The 14889-nt window shown below is 39.6% G+C and overlaps 1 protein-coding gene across 1 annotated transcript; it reads left to right on the forward strand.

The window, feature by feature from the left end:
• Positions 1-1275: 1275 nt before the first annotated feature.
• Positions 1276-5725, forward strand: LOC116840448. The gene is made up of 4 exons (XM_032807155.1): positions 1276-1842; positions 2366-2633; positions 3919-4176; positions 4785-5725. The coding sequence occupies exons 1-4, from the start codon at positions 1609-1611 to the stop codon at positions 4865-4867; spliced, it is 843 nt and encodes a 280-aa protein (XP_032663046.1). The 5' UTR covers positions 1276-1608; the 3' UTR covers positions 4868-5725.
• The last annotated feature ends 9164 nt before the right edge of the window (positions 5726-14889 follow it).

The following is a 14889-nucleotide window of genomic DNA, read 5'->3' on the forward strand; positions in this document are numbered from 1 at the left end:
CTTTGGGGCCTCTTGATTGGATCTATTCAGTCGATCGCCCGAGATAATTAGACTTGGAGGCTTCTGCCGCGGCTTTGCGTCGCGATGTCCTTCTTGACGTAAGTTGCGCTCACCAGGTGGACGGTTTTCGCAGGAACAACAAAGAAGAAGCGCAGGGCGAAAAGAAGGAGAGAAAAATTATATATTATTATTGAAAGAATTATGCAAATTTCGTACGAGAGAGTATTACGAACACGTAACTGTCACACATCGATGGCGATGAAACTTCACGAGAGTTAAACTCGGAAATCGAATTTATCGAGAGTCAAAGTTAAAAGTTCAGAAATACAGGACAATATAAGAGAAGGAAATATAAGATAAATTTTTAAAATTACATACGATTTTTATTGTTTCCACAGGTTTTTCTATAAGATATTGTTTAGGATTTTTTAAAGTATATTTTTAAGTAAAATGAGATTTGAAAATATGACATATATTTGTTTTTTGCACGATTTTTTTATAAGATCTTTTGGTTATAATTGTTTTTATACGAGTTTTATAAAACTTTTTGTTGGGATTTTAATTTTATATTAAATTTTATTAAATTTTGGCTTTTTTATGCGGTTAAGATCTATTTCTTAGGATTTTTATTAAATATGCTTTTGAACATTTTTTTGCTTACAACTTTGCACATCTTTATACAGTTAACATCTTTTTTTCATAAAAAATATATATGGGAGAAAAAAACTTTGGTTGGATTAATTAAATTTCTGTGTGTATTGAAATATGAACAAACCAGAAATTCCGATTGAAATGATCAGAATTCTGTCCAAGTTAACAAGATTTCTGATTAACTCTTGGACAGAGTTTTCTCTGGTGACTTCACTTTTCTCTGGTGGAATTTTCTGATTCGTTCATATTTCACGATAAATTTAGTTGAGCCAAACCAAACGTTTTCTTCGTGTGAGAAAATAAAAATGAAAAAAGAAAAAAAGGAATATGTCGGAGCTCTCGTGTTTTGATAGTAATTTTTTCGCTCTCGCGGCGTTATTAGCTATTAAAATTTCGCTCATCCGTCGAGACGTCCATTGAAAATTCCACGACGAATCTGTCTCGCTTGACGTGTACTTGACCAAGTTTACAACGTGAGTCGCGAGCAGAGCGGCGCCCGGCCCGGCGTGTCTCCCGAGACGGCCGCTGCGCGCAGAATGCAGCTGCAATCTCTGCACAGGATTATCTAAGCCGTGGACCGTTACCCCCACCGACCTAAATGCACGCCGTATAAATGGTCAGGACAGCTTCTAACCACTGTCAGTAAGCTCGTGCACCTAATCTCGCCTCTCTGCGCAGCGCATCATCACGCCGCGAAAGTAGTGCGCGATAGCACGCCGCGCGCGCTGAAAGAACTAGCCTCGCCGACGCCTCATAACAGTACTTATGACTTCCCGCGATTAATTACGGAATTCTCTCTACTACCGGAATTCGCGCGGTTCGCCTCGGTTCTGTTGAGTGGCGCGACCTCGCCTCGTGATGATCGCGCGAGATCGCTGCAACGATCCGGGCGATCGCCAGCGGCGTCTGCGATGAGACACAAAACGGCGCGAGATTGAGATCGTCTCGATCGGAATTATGAGGTGCGGAGGTCGCGGGTGGCCTTGCGAGGCCGGACGAGTGGCGCGATTGTCGTGCTGGTTGTTTCTCCTGCTGATCGTCTGCTCGCGACCATGCCACTCTGCGGCTTTCGACAACACGACGGATCCGTTCGTCCAGAAATGCCAAATGGAATGCAGTCTGCGGAGAGATTTTGCGGCCTGCAGCAAATACAAGGTCGCCAGGTGGTTGCACACTTTGGTCAGAGAGAAGGTGAGAGATATCTCCAGAGCGTCGCTTCGTTTAATTAGCGCGAACAACATTCGTCGTTTCTGTCTGGTGCGATGTTGTCGCTGATAATTATTGAGTCAAAAAATTCGTTGTGTCAGATAAAATAGAAATGCAAATTAGTTAGCAGCAGAGATTGATTAGAATGCAAACGGCTTGTTGCGTTGTATCGAATAAAATAGGAAATGAAAACGTTCAGTTATCGAAGGATCGATCATTTTTACAAATGAAATAAATAACACGTCGACTCGATATTTTTTTACATTCGACGAGGACTTTCTATTGTTTTCTTTTTTTTTTTTTTTTTTATAAATAAACTTCTCGCAAGCATTTAATAGAAAAATGACAAAGTTTTGCACCAGCTTGAGATACGAAACATTTCAATCGCGATTTCGGTCGGTCGTTATTTTCTGTGACGTTACGATCTCGATGACGCATTCGCGGAAGATCGACGTTACGCATTGATGTGCGCGATCCATGAAGGTGTAACACTTTTTTTTTTACGTAGGAATTTAGTTACGGGCCATTTCGGGTAATAAGGATACCGTCGATGCACAAGCAATCATTCCTGCCTAATTTGCCGCGTAGCCGGGCATTCAAAAGCAGCATAACGGAAGTCTTGAACTTCATTAGGAACAACGTAGAAGATTTATTGACGAAACGTGCCATTGTGTACACGATAGACAACTCGGCAATTGGCAGCAGAGGCTTCTCGTCGGGTCTGATGGTTATGGATGACGATGAAATCAAGAAATTGCAAAATAAAGAAGAGGAAGGTAAGAGCTCTAACGGGAGATTAATACTGATGAACTGATATCTAATCAAAAAACAAAAGAGTACATAACAAAATGGCATGTAAGATAACCTGACAAAACATGTCGGAACGCGTACTCGGAATTTAGATTTTTCAATTACTACCTTTTATTCTTGATACGTTAATCTTCTCATGTAAATGTAATCATATAAATTTAATTGTGTAAATTTAATATAATTGATAAAAAAGTGAAAGCAGTGCGTGAGATAATAATTTGACAAAATTATATCGGGATAGATACTCGAAATTTACATCTTTTCGAGTATTCTCGTTTATTCTTGACACGTCAGTCTTTTCATGTAAATGCAATAATGTAAATTTAATATAATTGATAAAAAAGCAATGCAATACGTGAGATAATAATTTGACAAATATCTGAATGTAGTCATGCAAATTTAACTGTGCAAATTAAATATAATTAATAAAAAATAATAACGGTGCATAAAACAATAATTTGACAAAATTGTATCGGGACAGATACTCTTTTTTTAGCATTCTCATTATTCTTGATATGTCAATCTCCTCGTGTAAATGCAATCATATAGATTTAATTAAATTCATGTAAATTTAATATAATTGATAAAAAAGTGAAAGCTTTTCATTAAATGTATGAGATAATAATTTGAATATGCCGGGACAGGTACTCGAAATTTACATCTTTTCGATCATCCTTATTTATTTTCTTTGATACGTCAATTTTTTTTCATATAAATTTAATATAATAAGTCATATTGAAAAAACGCTGATTCAGTTTTATGCTCTTTGGGTCGCATCTCTCTCTCTCTCTCTCTCTCTCTCTCTCTCTCTCTCTCTCTCTCTCTCTGTCGTTTTTTTCTCTCCGCGGTTTTCACAATATCTTCATTGGTTAGCAATAACAAGGGAAAGGTGCATTCTTTTACTGTACTTCTGCACAACGGGACATTAAAATTCCGACATATCTGTGCGACTGCGGCGTAATTGTGGCTTCGGTTGCTTTTTATTTCGGGTAACGGTCAACGTTATAGGAAACAAGTATTATCGCCATGTACACTATACAATCAACTACAATGTCCTATATATTAGAGAGAAGCGATGAATGCGACGACAAAATGACAGTGTTTACTACCTCGCGTTTATTGTAACGGCAAGCAATATTTCGTCGCTGCCGACTGTGACCCCGCGAGTGTCTAACAGTGACCGCAGAGATTCTTTCCTTTTTTTGGGAGAAGCGAAACTCTCAACGGTTGACTCTTGTGTGCTTCTCACAGGCGATTGGCGAATCTTCAAGAAAAAGAAGTCCATCATTCTGCCGGTTCTCATACTGTTAAACTTGCTCAAACTGAAGCTGCTGCTGCTGCCGGTTTTTCTAGGAGTCCACTTCATCAAGAAGCTTCTCGTGCTCGGCTCGTTGGTCCTGCCATCCGTGCTGGCGCACTTAAAAGTTTGCAAAGTGCCACACAACCATCACTCCCATCCTTACCACATATGGTCCACCGCGGCGGAAGCACCGGCCGATTATCCGTCAGGTAAAAAATAAAATCCACCGATCGAAAGTACTCAGTAAAGATGAACACACATCTTCCTCAAACTTACGACATAATTATATAAAATCGAAACGCGGGACCAGGAGAAGAATCGAATAATCGCACAATGCTGTGATGCTCTTGATTGTTTCCAAAAATTCAATCTGCAACTGCGATCTGTGGTAGCCCGTTTGGGCGCACTTCTGACTTTACTTGATCAGCTCGCGAGTGCGCTCACGTATGAGATAAATTTTCTCCTCTCTGACAAAAGTAACCTGACAGCTTTGTATGATGCATACTATCTAGGCTAGCTTGAGTTCAGCGTCAGTCAGCTGTGACAGCGAACTAACAGACACAGCTGTACGGGCTATTACGCATGACGCATTGATGTTACCGGCCATAAACGTGTTCAACGTTTGCCCACGGTGGTGACTAGCAAACACTAGATTCCAAACCTGACCGTCCTCCGCGATAGCCACGCACCTGGTCATTTGCGCCCAGCGAAATCCTCCGGCGGGAATTCGCGCGGAAAGCGGCATCCTTTGCCGATCTATCTGGAGCACTGCGAGCTTTTACGCGTAACACGCCCTCTTTCGCGTTTTCTGTTTCAGGATACGCCGGGGACGATTGGCACAGAAACGACTATCAGCTGGGTTATCCCAGTTTCCAGATATTCCGCAATCCCTATGGGTGAGGCGGCGGTCAGTCGTGAGCCACCGTCGGTCGCTGGCTGACGAAAAATCACTTCGCCACCGGCAATTCGTCGATGGGATGCACGCGAGTCGTTTGTTTCACAACGCGAACCTCGTTACATCGTCTGTACATTCCGCGAAGCAGCGCGATCGCTAAGGTCTACTGAAACAACTCGCGTAGTGCATATATATATATATATATAAGAGGGTCAGTCAATCAAAATCTGTGCATTAAAAGTATGTTTTGTATATCAAACACACGATTGGCCGATTTCCTTGTATATACATGGAGAAAATATTACAGTTTTTTTATGTATATAAATTCTTCTCCATTTTACAATGTTTGCGAGTGATGCGAGGAAATAGATTGTCGATGGAGCAGGGATAAAGTAAATTGTCAATAGTAGATGGTATTTAATGATACACTCTGAGAGACAAATATCTAAAGAATAGAAGAAGATTTACTCGATGGATACTAATAACACATTTACTTAAAACTAATATTTTTTATTCAAGTACGAAGTCTCTTTCATGCAAAACCGTGATTTTAAGGAAACATACAATTCCTCATTTGAAAAGAAACTTTCTCTCTCGGTTTAAAAATGTTTATTATATATATAAATATGTTTAAAAATATGTTTATTAATATAAGCAAATATGTTATTAGCATCTCCATTTAATACATATTTTTTTGAGATATTTTTTCTTTTTTTTCAATGTATTGCTAAACACTATCTACTATTAAAAACCTACATTAGTGTCTAAAATATAAACAGCATGAAACGAAAGGAGAAGTTTTTAAATAGATCAATGTTTTCCCCGGTTATAGGATTCTAAAATAAAAATTTTACCGTAAAATACTCTCTCTGTGTATACATTAAACGACGATTTGTTTCCTCTGTACAGGTGTTTAAGTATCCTACGATCCACATAATCTCGATGATCGCGTAATTTTCCTGCGAAATTGCTCGCCCATCCCTCGGATGGGATCTACAATGTTATCCTGGATCCCAATTAGCAGCGTGGTCGCGAGAAGAAACGCCCGTCTCACTTCCGCTCGTTCGCCGGGCTGGCCTCGGCGAGGTACACTCACGAAATAACTTTCACATAGTCTTACCGTTATTTTGACGACGTGACATATTGATATATCTCTTGTAGCCTGTGCGAATTGCGGATTCGAGAAAGGGCACGATGTTAACGACACATCCGTCTGTTCCTCAAATTCTACATTAACAGAGACATGCGAAGCTAAAGAGAGATAAGCGCTCTCTCTCTCTCTCTCTCTCTCTCTCTCTCTCTCTCTCTCTCTCTCTCTCTCTCTCTCTGTGTCTTTCTCTTTTAACGCAGTAGATTGCCGGCAATTTAATTTACGGTTCGCTACTTCTCACTCGCTTGTGAGTACGTTATTTATGCCGCGGATTTGACGGCGCAACGATATTGGGCATGTCCTCGTCGTTTCCCGTCGCGCGTGGTTGTCTCCGTTGATAAGCTTTCTCTCATAATTAAGCAGCCCGACGAGTTTCGTGATTTCCCGATCACAAAAAGTGCTCTGTTGCGGCCTACTTTAGTCCTCCTGGTAACAATGAGAACTCGATAATCGCGCGATTATTTTGATAACCAGCGAGTCAGAGAGTCTGATTGGTTGTAAGTCACTTTTAGCGACAAAAGAAAGGGGCCTGAGGTAAAAGTACTCCAATACTAATAATCCTGGGTACTAATAACTCTGGTATACCTAACTCTGAATATTCTGGTCGTTTTGGTTTTCAAATATGAAAGAACTTTTGAACTTTCAACTTTGGATATACAGGATGTAGAGTTAAAGATGTGAAAAGACTACTATGTTGACAAAGTTAGGAAATCAAAGTGTCTTTGAATTTGCCTTAACGATTGCACCTAGGAAAAAACTAACTTTATCAAATGATATTATATATCTTTGATATCTTTGATATCTTTGATACCAAACGGTTGGATTAAAAAAAAAACAAATATTTCATATTCCACTTGATTTTAGAAATGACAGCCCGTAACACCTTTAACTTTGTACTCTGTATGTATATATTCAATATGTTCTCTATATTCTCTATATTGAAATTTTAAATATTCGTATTTAAAGTCCAAAACGATAAAAGTGTCCAGTATTATTAATGTCCACACGGAAACAACAGTTTGTTTGGATTGACTAATTTTCTATGGAATATGAATCAGAAAGTTCCGGATGACGTTATCAGAATTCTCTTCGAGTTAACCAGAATCTTGTTAACTTGAACAGAATTCTGGTAATTTTCAATCGGAATTTTAGGCACATATTTCAGGCTCATATTTCAAATTCATATTTCACCAGAGATTTGCTTCATCCAAACTTCTTTTCCGCGCAAGCATTGGCACTCTTACCTCACACGTTTGTACAGCGTTAATTATGACTATTATTATTATTTCAAGTCTGAAATCTATTGACTCTGTAACTGTTTATCTTTCAAACGTTTCTCCACATATGACGCGCCGTGCATAATACCCCGCCTGAGGCCATAGTGACCCCCGAACTCCCAACGCTGCGCTCGACTCCGCGCCTGACCCCCGCGCGTTTCTCACGCACGATGCTCTCCCGCGCTTTCGGACAGGTGTCGATATATCGCGGCGCCAGCTGGACGGACGGCACGTGGTCAAGGTCACGCGCTGGCCATTCGGACACTCGGCCAGGTACAACGCGGCCTCGGCGTTGACCTACTGACAGATTTGGACGAGTGCCCGGCTTACTGCGGCTGAAACGCACGAGGCGATTCGCGTCACGCGTCTCTTGTGCGTGCGTAAGTATAGCTGATCGTGTTTTCGTGTGTGCGCCGTGAGTGTGTACGTACACACGGCCTGATCGAAGACCGTTATCGGCTCGCGGACGAGCACGGCGAGAGCCGCGTACCTGTCGTCGACACATTTTAGGTCCCCGATGACGGTCGCGCCCAGTGGAATCTAGCCCTCGCTCTGTTTCTCTGCCATTCTCTTCTTCTTCTCCTTCTCTCCTTCTCCGCGGTATTCTCTTCTCGATCCATCCCACTCATCCGCCACGTAGAATTGACTCTCGGTTTCCCCTCTACCCATTTACGATACCGGATGTGTGAATCATTCACCGAAAAAGTATCGCCACGATTTCTAAACTGACCTTCTTTATTCCTTTAGAATTGGATTCCTGCGCAAAAATTTCGAGATTACTTCTTTCTTTCTTTACTGCTGTGCAAGATATCGTAAAAAATTCGTTCGCTCAGACCGGATGTCGTAAAATCTACACACAGAAAAATATCATTCTGCTGCTGAGAAGAGCGATCACTCAGTTCACTTTCCTTCTCTCAAGTATAATTGGTTATCTTCAAGTATATTTTTCTGAAATATTTTTGAAATAGTTTTGTAAAATGTACTCATCACCGATTTTACAGAAGCTCATTGTCATGTATTTAAGAAAAGAATTTATTTTCTTTACGAAAGTATTAAAGATTTATTATACGAGAGTATAAAAGATCTATTATAAAAAGTCTCAGGTCGTTCCTCTGCTGAAAAAGACTCCTGAAGAAGTGAACTGGAATGATCACAGACGTCAACCAATCCATAAAGAACGTGACACCTATTTAAAAATCTGACCAAGCAATATTATGAAACTTTATCGTAGATGAAGTTGATTCAACTCTATGCAGTAAGCAAACGGAATTTTTGCTTCAATTTAAAATACTTGATTGAAGTGGTAAATTTGAATGATTCAAACCTGAATAAATCTGTTCTGAATAAAATCTGAAAATTTTTTATGCTTATGATGAAGTTATGATAGATTTGTGAGTATATAAACTTGTGCAATACTTGCAGCAATTAATATTTTGTTTAACAATAAATATTCTTCTGTGTACGGAGGTTACCACCGTTAGTTAGTCCGTTATTGTCAATATAGAGTCATTTTGACTTCCTTAATTCTGTTTCATTTGTTATCTGTCTTACACGAAGGGAATTTTATAATAAAAATTACTATAGAATTTTGTAATCGAAAAATACATTGACATTCTACACTAATGGACTTTCTTTCAACCGAAATGAAATCCTTTCTTGAAATATGCGCTATTTATATTGTAAGAACTGAAATGGGCTATTAAAAAATTTGCCATGTTGCTAACGAAATTACTGAGCTGTATTTCTGAACAAGACAGACCTTTTCTGCAGAGAGAAACACGATAGAACTGAAAAGAATTTCTATTTGAAACATTATAATACTCTTTCTGTATACAAATCACAATTTAAAAACATTTTTTTAAATTAAGTCACAGTTTTCAAGACACAGACATTCAAAATGACTAACATCAGCAATTTGGAGTTAAAGTTAATACTCTCTTTCTCTCTTTCCCTCTCTTTCTCTTAGCATTAGCATTAATACTATAAGAATTGTCAAAGCGAGGAGGGAGGGAATTCGGAGACCCGACCTGCGCGCCCAACACCCGCCGGCGAGCGAAGGACTGATAACAACGCTGGCGAGCAAAGGATTAATGATCCGGTCTGGAGTCCGTGAAATGGCAGGGGACGCGAATCGGAAGCGACACATCGCTACGTGGACGCGATCGATATGTGGCGTGTGCACGTCCGCGACAACTCGACCGTTACGTTCTTACGTTATATGCGAGCGGAAAAAGTTGCATTAACGTAACGGACCGTCGTCCATGTCACGGCGCTCGACTGGGTATCTGTGTACTTAGCTTGTGTTGCTCGAACCTTGCCCACTACCATGTAGGCTGAGCTGAAATGCGCGATTCATACGCGCTTGATTTACGCATGTTTATCGCGTGGATTCGCACGCGCGCGTGTCGTGCGCGCGACATTACGTTGCATACGCCGAAGGTGTTTCCCCGGGATATGAAGAGTTTTGCGCGACAAGGGGGAGAGTGCCGTATCTTTCGATGAACATGATGTAATTGGAGTTTTAGCTCGAATAGACCATCTTTTTCCTATCCTCGAAAGGAAATCGTTTTTACTCTGAGGGAAGTCAAGGCTTCAGCTGCGTCGCGACAGATGACTGGCTTCCTGGCAAAAGACATCCGAACGTTCGATTCCTCCACGGCTGTTTGTCGATGAAACAGTCATTCAGGGATCCGTGTTATTAGTTATTATATGAAACTCGCGTCTCAAGTGAGGCACTCAAGCTTGTAATAGTTGTCACTTGAAACTTACCTCAAGTGAGATACTCAGATTTGAATTCAGAGTTAGATGCGAGTTTTTCAGTTGTATCGCGATTGCAGATGTAAATATAATCACATATGTTATATATAATTCAACTAAAAAATTTGAATCTAACTCTGAATAAAAGGCCTGAAGCCTATATTAATTTTTGAAATTATATACTCTTTTAAATGATATACTAAGATTTGAGTTCAGAGTTAGATGAGAGTTTTTCAGTTGTATCGCGATTGCAGATGTAAATGTCATATATGTTATATAATCTAATTGAAAGATTGAGATATAATTCTGAGTAAAAGTCTGAGTATCTCACACGAGACAAGTTTCAAATTTCAAGTGACAACTATAAGAGTATCTCTCTTTCGATGGAGAAGATATTCAGAGTGTCACTTTCTTTTTTCTACACAAAGTGATAGTTTCAGGTTGCGCGGAGCTGCCTAAATTGCCTGTCGATAAAAGAGATAATATCGCCAAATTCGACATGCAGCTGTAGTCAGAAGTTCGAACCTTAAAAGCTCGATCTTCCTGCTTGGATACTTTTTACCAGTATAGATCATACGATACGGGCAGTTTTCAATGAAACAGCTGTATCCAGATGGTGTTTGCGGACATTTTCGTGGTGTCGGTAATTACTTCATGTGTTTTGACTCTTGCAAGTCTTTTTTACGAAATTTCTCTCTATCTTTTTTCCCTCTCCCTTCTCTTTCTCTTAGCATTAGAGCGGCACGTGTGTTTTACGCGACGCCGTTTGCTCGCGGATGTAGATCTAATGGAAATAAAATTGTGAAATAATTTATAAATGGATGCGTTCCTTCACCTTTCTCCTAGTTTAAAGTGCACTTTACGGTACTAGGGAAATTTTCGTGTTCTACCTTGCAGCGAGATCGCAAACACATCGATGTACCGAAGATCATAATGCATGTTTACACGCGGCGCATTTTAATAAATAAAAACGCCTTTGTATGAAAAGAAAAAAAACGGCGCGACCTCGAATTCTTATTTACCGTCTTATTCCGCACGGCATCGCTCTCGATCATTTTTCCGCATTAAGTCGGATACACACAATAAATCAAACGCAAATCGCCGAGGAGTGAGCGTAGATCGATGCGACTTACATTTTCGAGAAACGGCCGAGAACGACTCCGCAGGTGTGCCGCGGCGCGGTTACATTTGTACGTGAAACGCGAGTCGAAAGAAGCGCGACACTCCGGCGTGACCCTCTTTCCAGGTGGAGCGCATTTTTACGAACGTGCGAGTAAGTAAATCCCTCGTCGGGGTTTGCGATGTGAGTTGCGCCCGGACCTTGTTTCCGACGAGTAGCCGTTTGTTTTTGCATTGGAAAGCACAGACAGTGTCAGAGTCGTGCCACTGCGCTCGCGTAAACGATTCTCTTAGCGTTAACATTCTAACGGGTTTCCCCGCTGAAAGTCGTTTGTAAATAGCACGTTGTAACGCACGGAGCACATGTGCCGCGGTGTCAAATGTTGAGTAGCGATAATCGCAGAGCAGTCGCCGAGTCAGCTGTTGTTGGCTCTCTCGCGGGGCACAATAAGGTGATCATCCCAAATCGCCGGCGACGTTGCACAGAGTCAAGTGACATTTCACGTTTCAAAGAAGGCTACAGCTTTGAAACTTCAACCGATTTCGATTCTCTTTTTTGATGAAAGCTGATGAAACTTAGAACAACTTCGTCGAGTCAGACACTTGTCTTTTGCTTCCTTTCTTCTAAATCAGACATAAGGAAGTTAAATATGAAAATTTTTTTCATTCAAACAGTGGATAACTCATTTCATATCTCATTTAATTTAACATTAGGTAGCACAGATATTGATATTGAAATTAAAAATGCAAACCCTGATTATAAGCTCGAAGAAAAGTCATACAGACTTGCTAAATCTTATCTTAATGAACGAGATTAATTGAAATAGTACTTAGTTTTAGTAAATAAAAACTACTTAATAAAATCAAATTATAACTATGATGTTATTTAATTTTTTTATTAATTATTGATCTTGAAGTAACAAGTTTTTTTAGTTTCGCATCTATCAGAATTGTTTGAGTGAGAGCAAATTTCCAAATCTAACTTCTTTAGGTTTAGTTTAGAAAAAAGAAAACGAGAGTCAAAAATCTGGCTTGACAAAATTATTCTAAATTTCATCAGTTTTCATTAAAAAAATAAAGAGCATCGAAATTGTTTCAAACGTCGAGATAGTTTTGATAATTTTATTTAGCCCCATTGGGCGTCGTGTCGAATGTGGGCGAAACCTAAATTCAGATTCTCGGGACCGTTGACTTCGCGACTCACTGGCCGATGAAAACATCATCGATAGTATCATTTAAATATCGGTAAACTCCCAAAAGGAAAAAGAAAAGGTGCGTGAGAGAAATCGCCGTGACTGATTCGATCGGAAATTCGCATGAGAGTTCTTCGCTGACGTCACCATCGCGAACAATCCACATACGAAAAGTAGATCGTGCGAAAACACAAAAAATAGCCGTTCCTTTGAGTTCGCCTTCGGCTTCGTTTCATAATTGTTTATAGTAAAAAGATAATCATGTTGACGGAAAACTGTACGTACCGAGATATTCTTTAACCTTTTAAGGCACATAATTCATGGAACATTCTAGTAACTTTTTTTTAATAAAATATTGTCAAAAACACATGTGCTAAATAGCACATTTATAAGGTTTCAACTGTCCGATTCTAAGTGATCCAGTGATACTTAAAGAGTTAATTTTAGCGTACGCGAAACATTTGGTCAAAATCTCTGATTGTACATTAGAGAGTCATAATACAAATTTTCGTTCTCAAATCTGTTTCTTCTGACCTTAAGAAATGCATCCTTAAAGAGGTTAAATAAAATACAAGTGCTGGAAAGCTTAAACTCGTCTAACGATATTTTTTTCACGCTATTTTTAATCCTACTCACTTTCAGTCGTACATGACCTAGTATTTTTGTATTTGTATCTCTTTGTAACGCTCTTACTTTGTGTGTTGATATCTGAGGCTTGATTATGGAAAAACATTAGCTTTGACTTCGTCGGCTTAGGGCCGTCTTTCTTTTTCTATCAATATTTCTATCAATGTCTAAACATTTCGGTTTACTTCATCAGATTGCTTTTCTCCTTAATAAAGCGAGCTGAAATGTTCATGAAAAGTCGGGAATAAATCCACAGAGAATGCGGAATTCATACTTAACGTTTCTTCACACTGCGAAAGCGTCAAATGTCAATATACAAAGTGGAAAGGCAAGCAGATAGATAAATGAATTTAGAAATCTGAACCCAATTGTTTGAAGATACAAAGAGATACAGATATATCAGATCAGACACGACGAACTACTCAAATAAAATAAATAGTCTTGCAGTCATATTTTTAAATCAGTTATCTAAATATGAGGAACTAACTAGCTAAGATAAAGAAATGTTTAATAAATAATACGATATGTTTTGTATTTCATCAAAATAGATAAGAAAAACAGAATGTCTATCTGAATTATTTGTAAAAGTAGGATGCTCAAAATATATGAGAACCCCGCTTCACGTAAACAGTCTGTGTCAAATCATAGTTTTCTACTTTAATTTTATTTAGTTCTGTACTTTAATTTTTAATCAGCACTTTCCTATATCTAGTAGCTGAAAGGATATAAAGTAGTTAAAGTGGTTAAGGTTTCAATAATTTTATACCTCCCTAATGCCTTTAACAAATGTTGAATGATTGCTCATTAGTAAAGGAACAATCATTCTGCAAAGTCAGAAGCTCTGGGTCAGACGATTGAGCTCTTAACTCAATAAGGGTCACCGCTATCAATAAGAGAATACTAGTTGGGGACATTGATGAAAAGAAAACAGCAATAGTAAATCGGAACAGAAGCAACTTGAAATCGCTGAATGTGAGTCGACCTATGTGTAAATCTCATAACAATATATTGTATCCCAAATATGATCGAAAACGTTCCTCATTTTCACGAAATGTAAGTATTTATGCAATTATAATATATGCATATAATGCATATAATGCAATTTTGAAGTTTTCTATATCTCGTTTTGGATATTTCAGACAAAGATGAACCTAAGAGTAAGTTTGATATACTCGAGTCTTTTGGTTTCATTCGTGTCCACTCGGGGGCTGTTTTGAACATTTTTCTTTAGCAAGAAAGCCTCTCTCTATGGCACCATCCATCCAGACTAAAGTCAGCCGCACTTTACATAAAAATTGACTAGACGGAAAAGACCAGCGACAAACGAATGCATAATCCTCACATCCGTCTAAATTTGCCTTCAGACATCGCTAGAATGCCGTTGCTGTCAATTCTAAATACGATTTTCTAACAGATACAAAAGCAGCGATAAATTTTAACATTTATAATTCTGCCAGTAGAACGTTACTTTGAACGAAATTAGGCTGAAGGTAATGCAAAGAAAAATCCAGTCAGACGAGTTTAGGAATTTCGCCTCGGCATCTTCCGGACTGACTCGATTTTCTTTTCTTTACTGTCAGTTCGTTCGCGAGTCATCATCGTCGTGTTCTCGAGCCAGTCTCGAAGACCCGTCGCAAGAAGATCCCGCGGTGTAGTTGCCTCGTAGAGGAATTTCTTGTGTCATCGGATATCGTCGGCGGCTCACCTCAGGATCGGGAGTGCTCGCCGAAATTCCGCCAAGTGAAATCGCGAACCCGCGTACGCGCGCGCTTACGTGCGTGCGTGTGTGTTCAATTAAAGCCGCGACAAGTTGTTCAAATCCGATCGGTTCCACGTGTCAGGGCGGGCTGTGCCCACCTCGCAGCGGGCACGTATCATGATTTCGCCCTTCGTGAGCGCCTCTC

The sequence above is a fragment of the Odontomachus brunneus genome, unplaced genomic scaffold (genome assembly GCF_010583005.1).
Source record: "Odontomachus brunneus isolate Ranch 3 - 2012 unplaced genomic scaffold, Obru_v1 Obru_scaffold_010, whole genome shotgun sequence".
Taxonomy (NCBI): Eukaryota; Metazoa; Arthropoda; class Insecta; order Hymenoptera; family Formicidae; genus Odontomachus; species Odontomachus brunneus.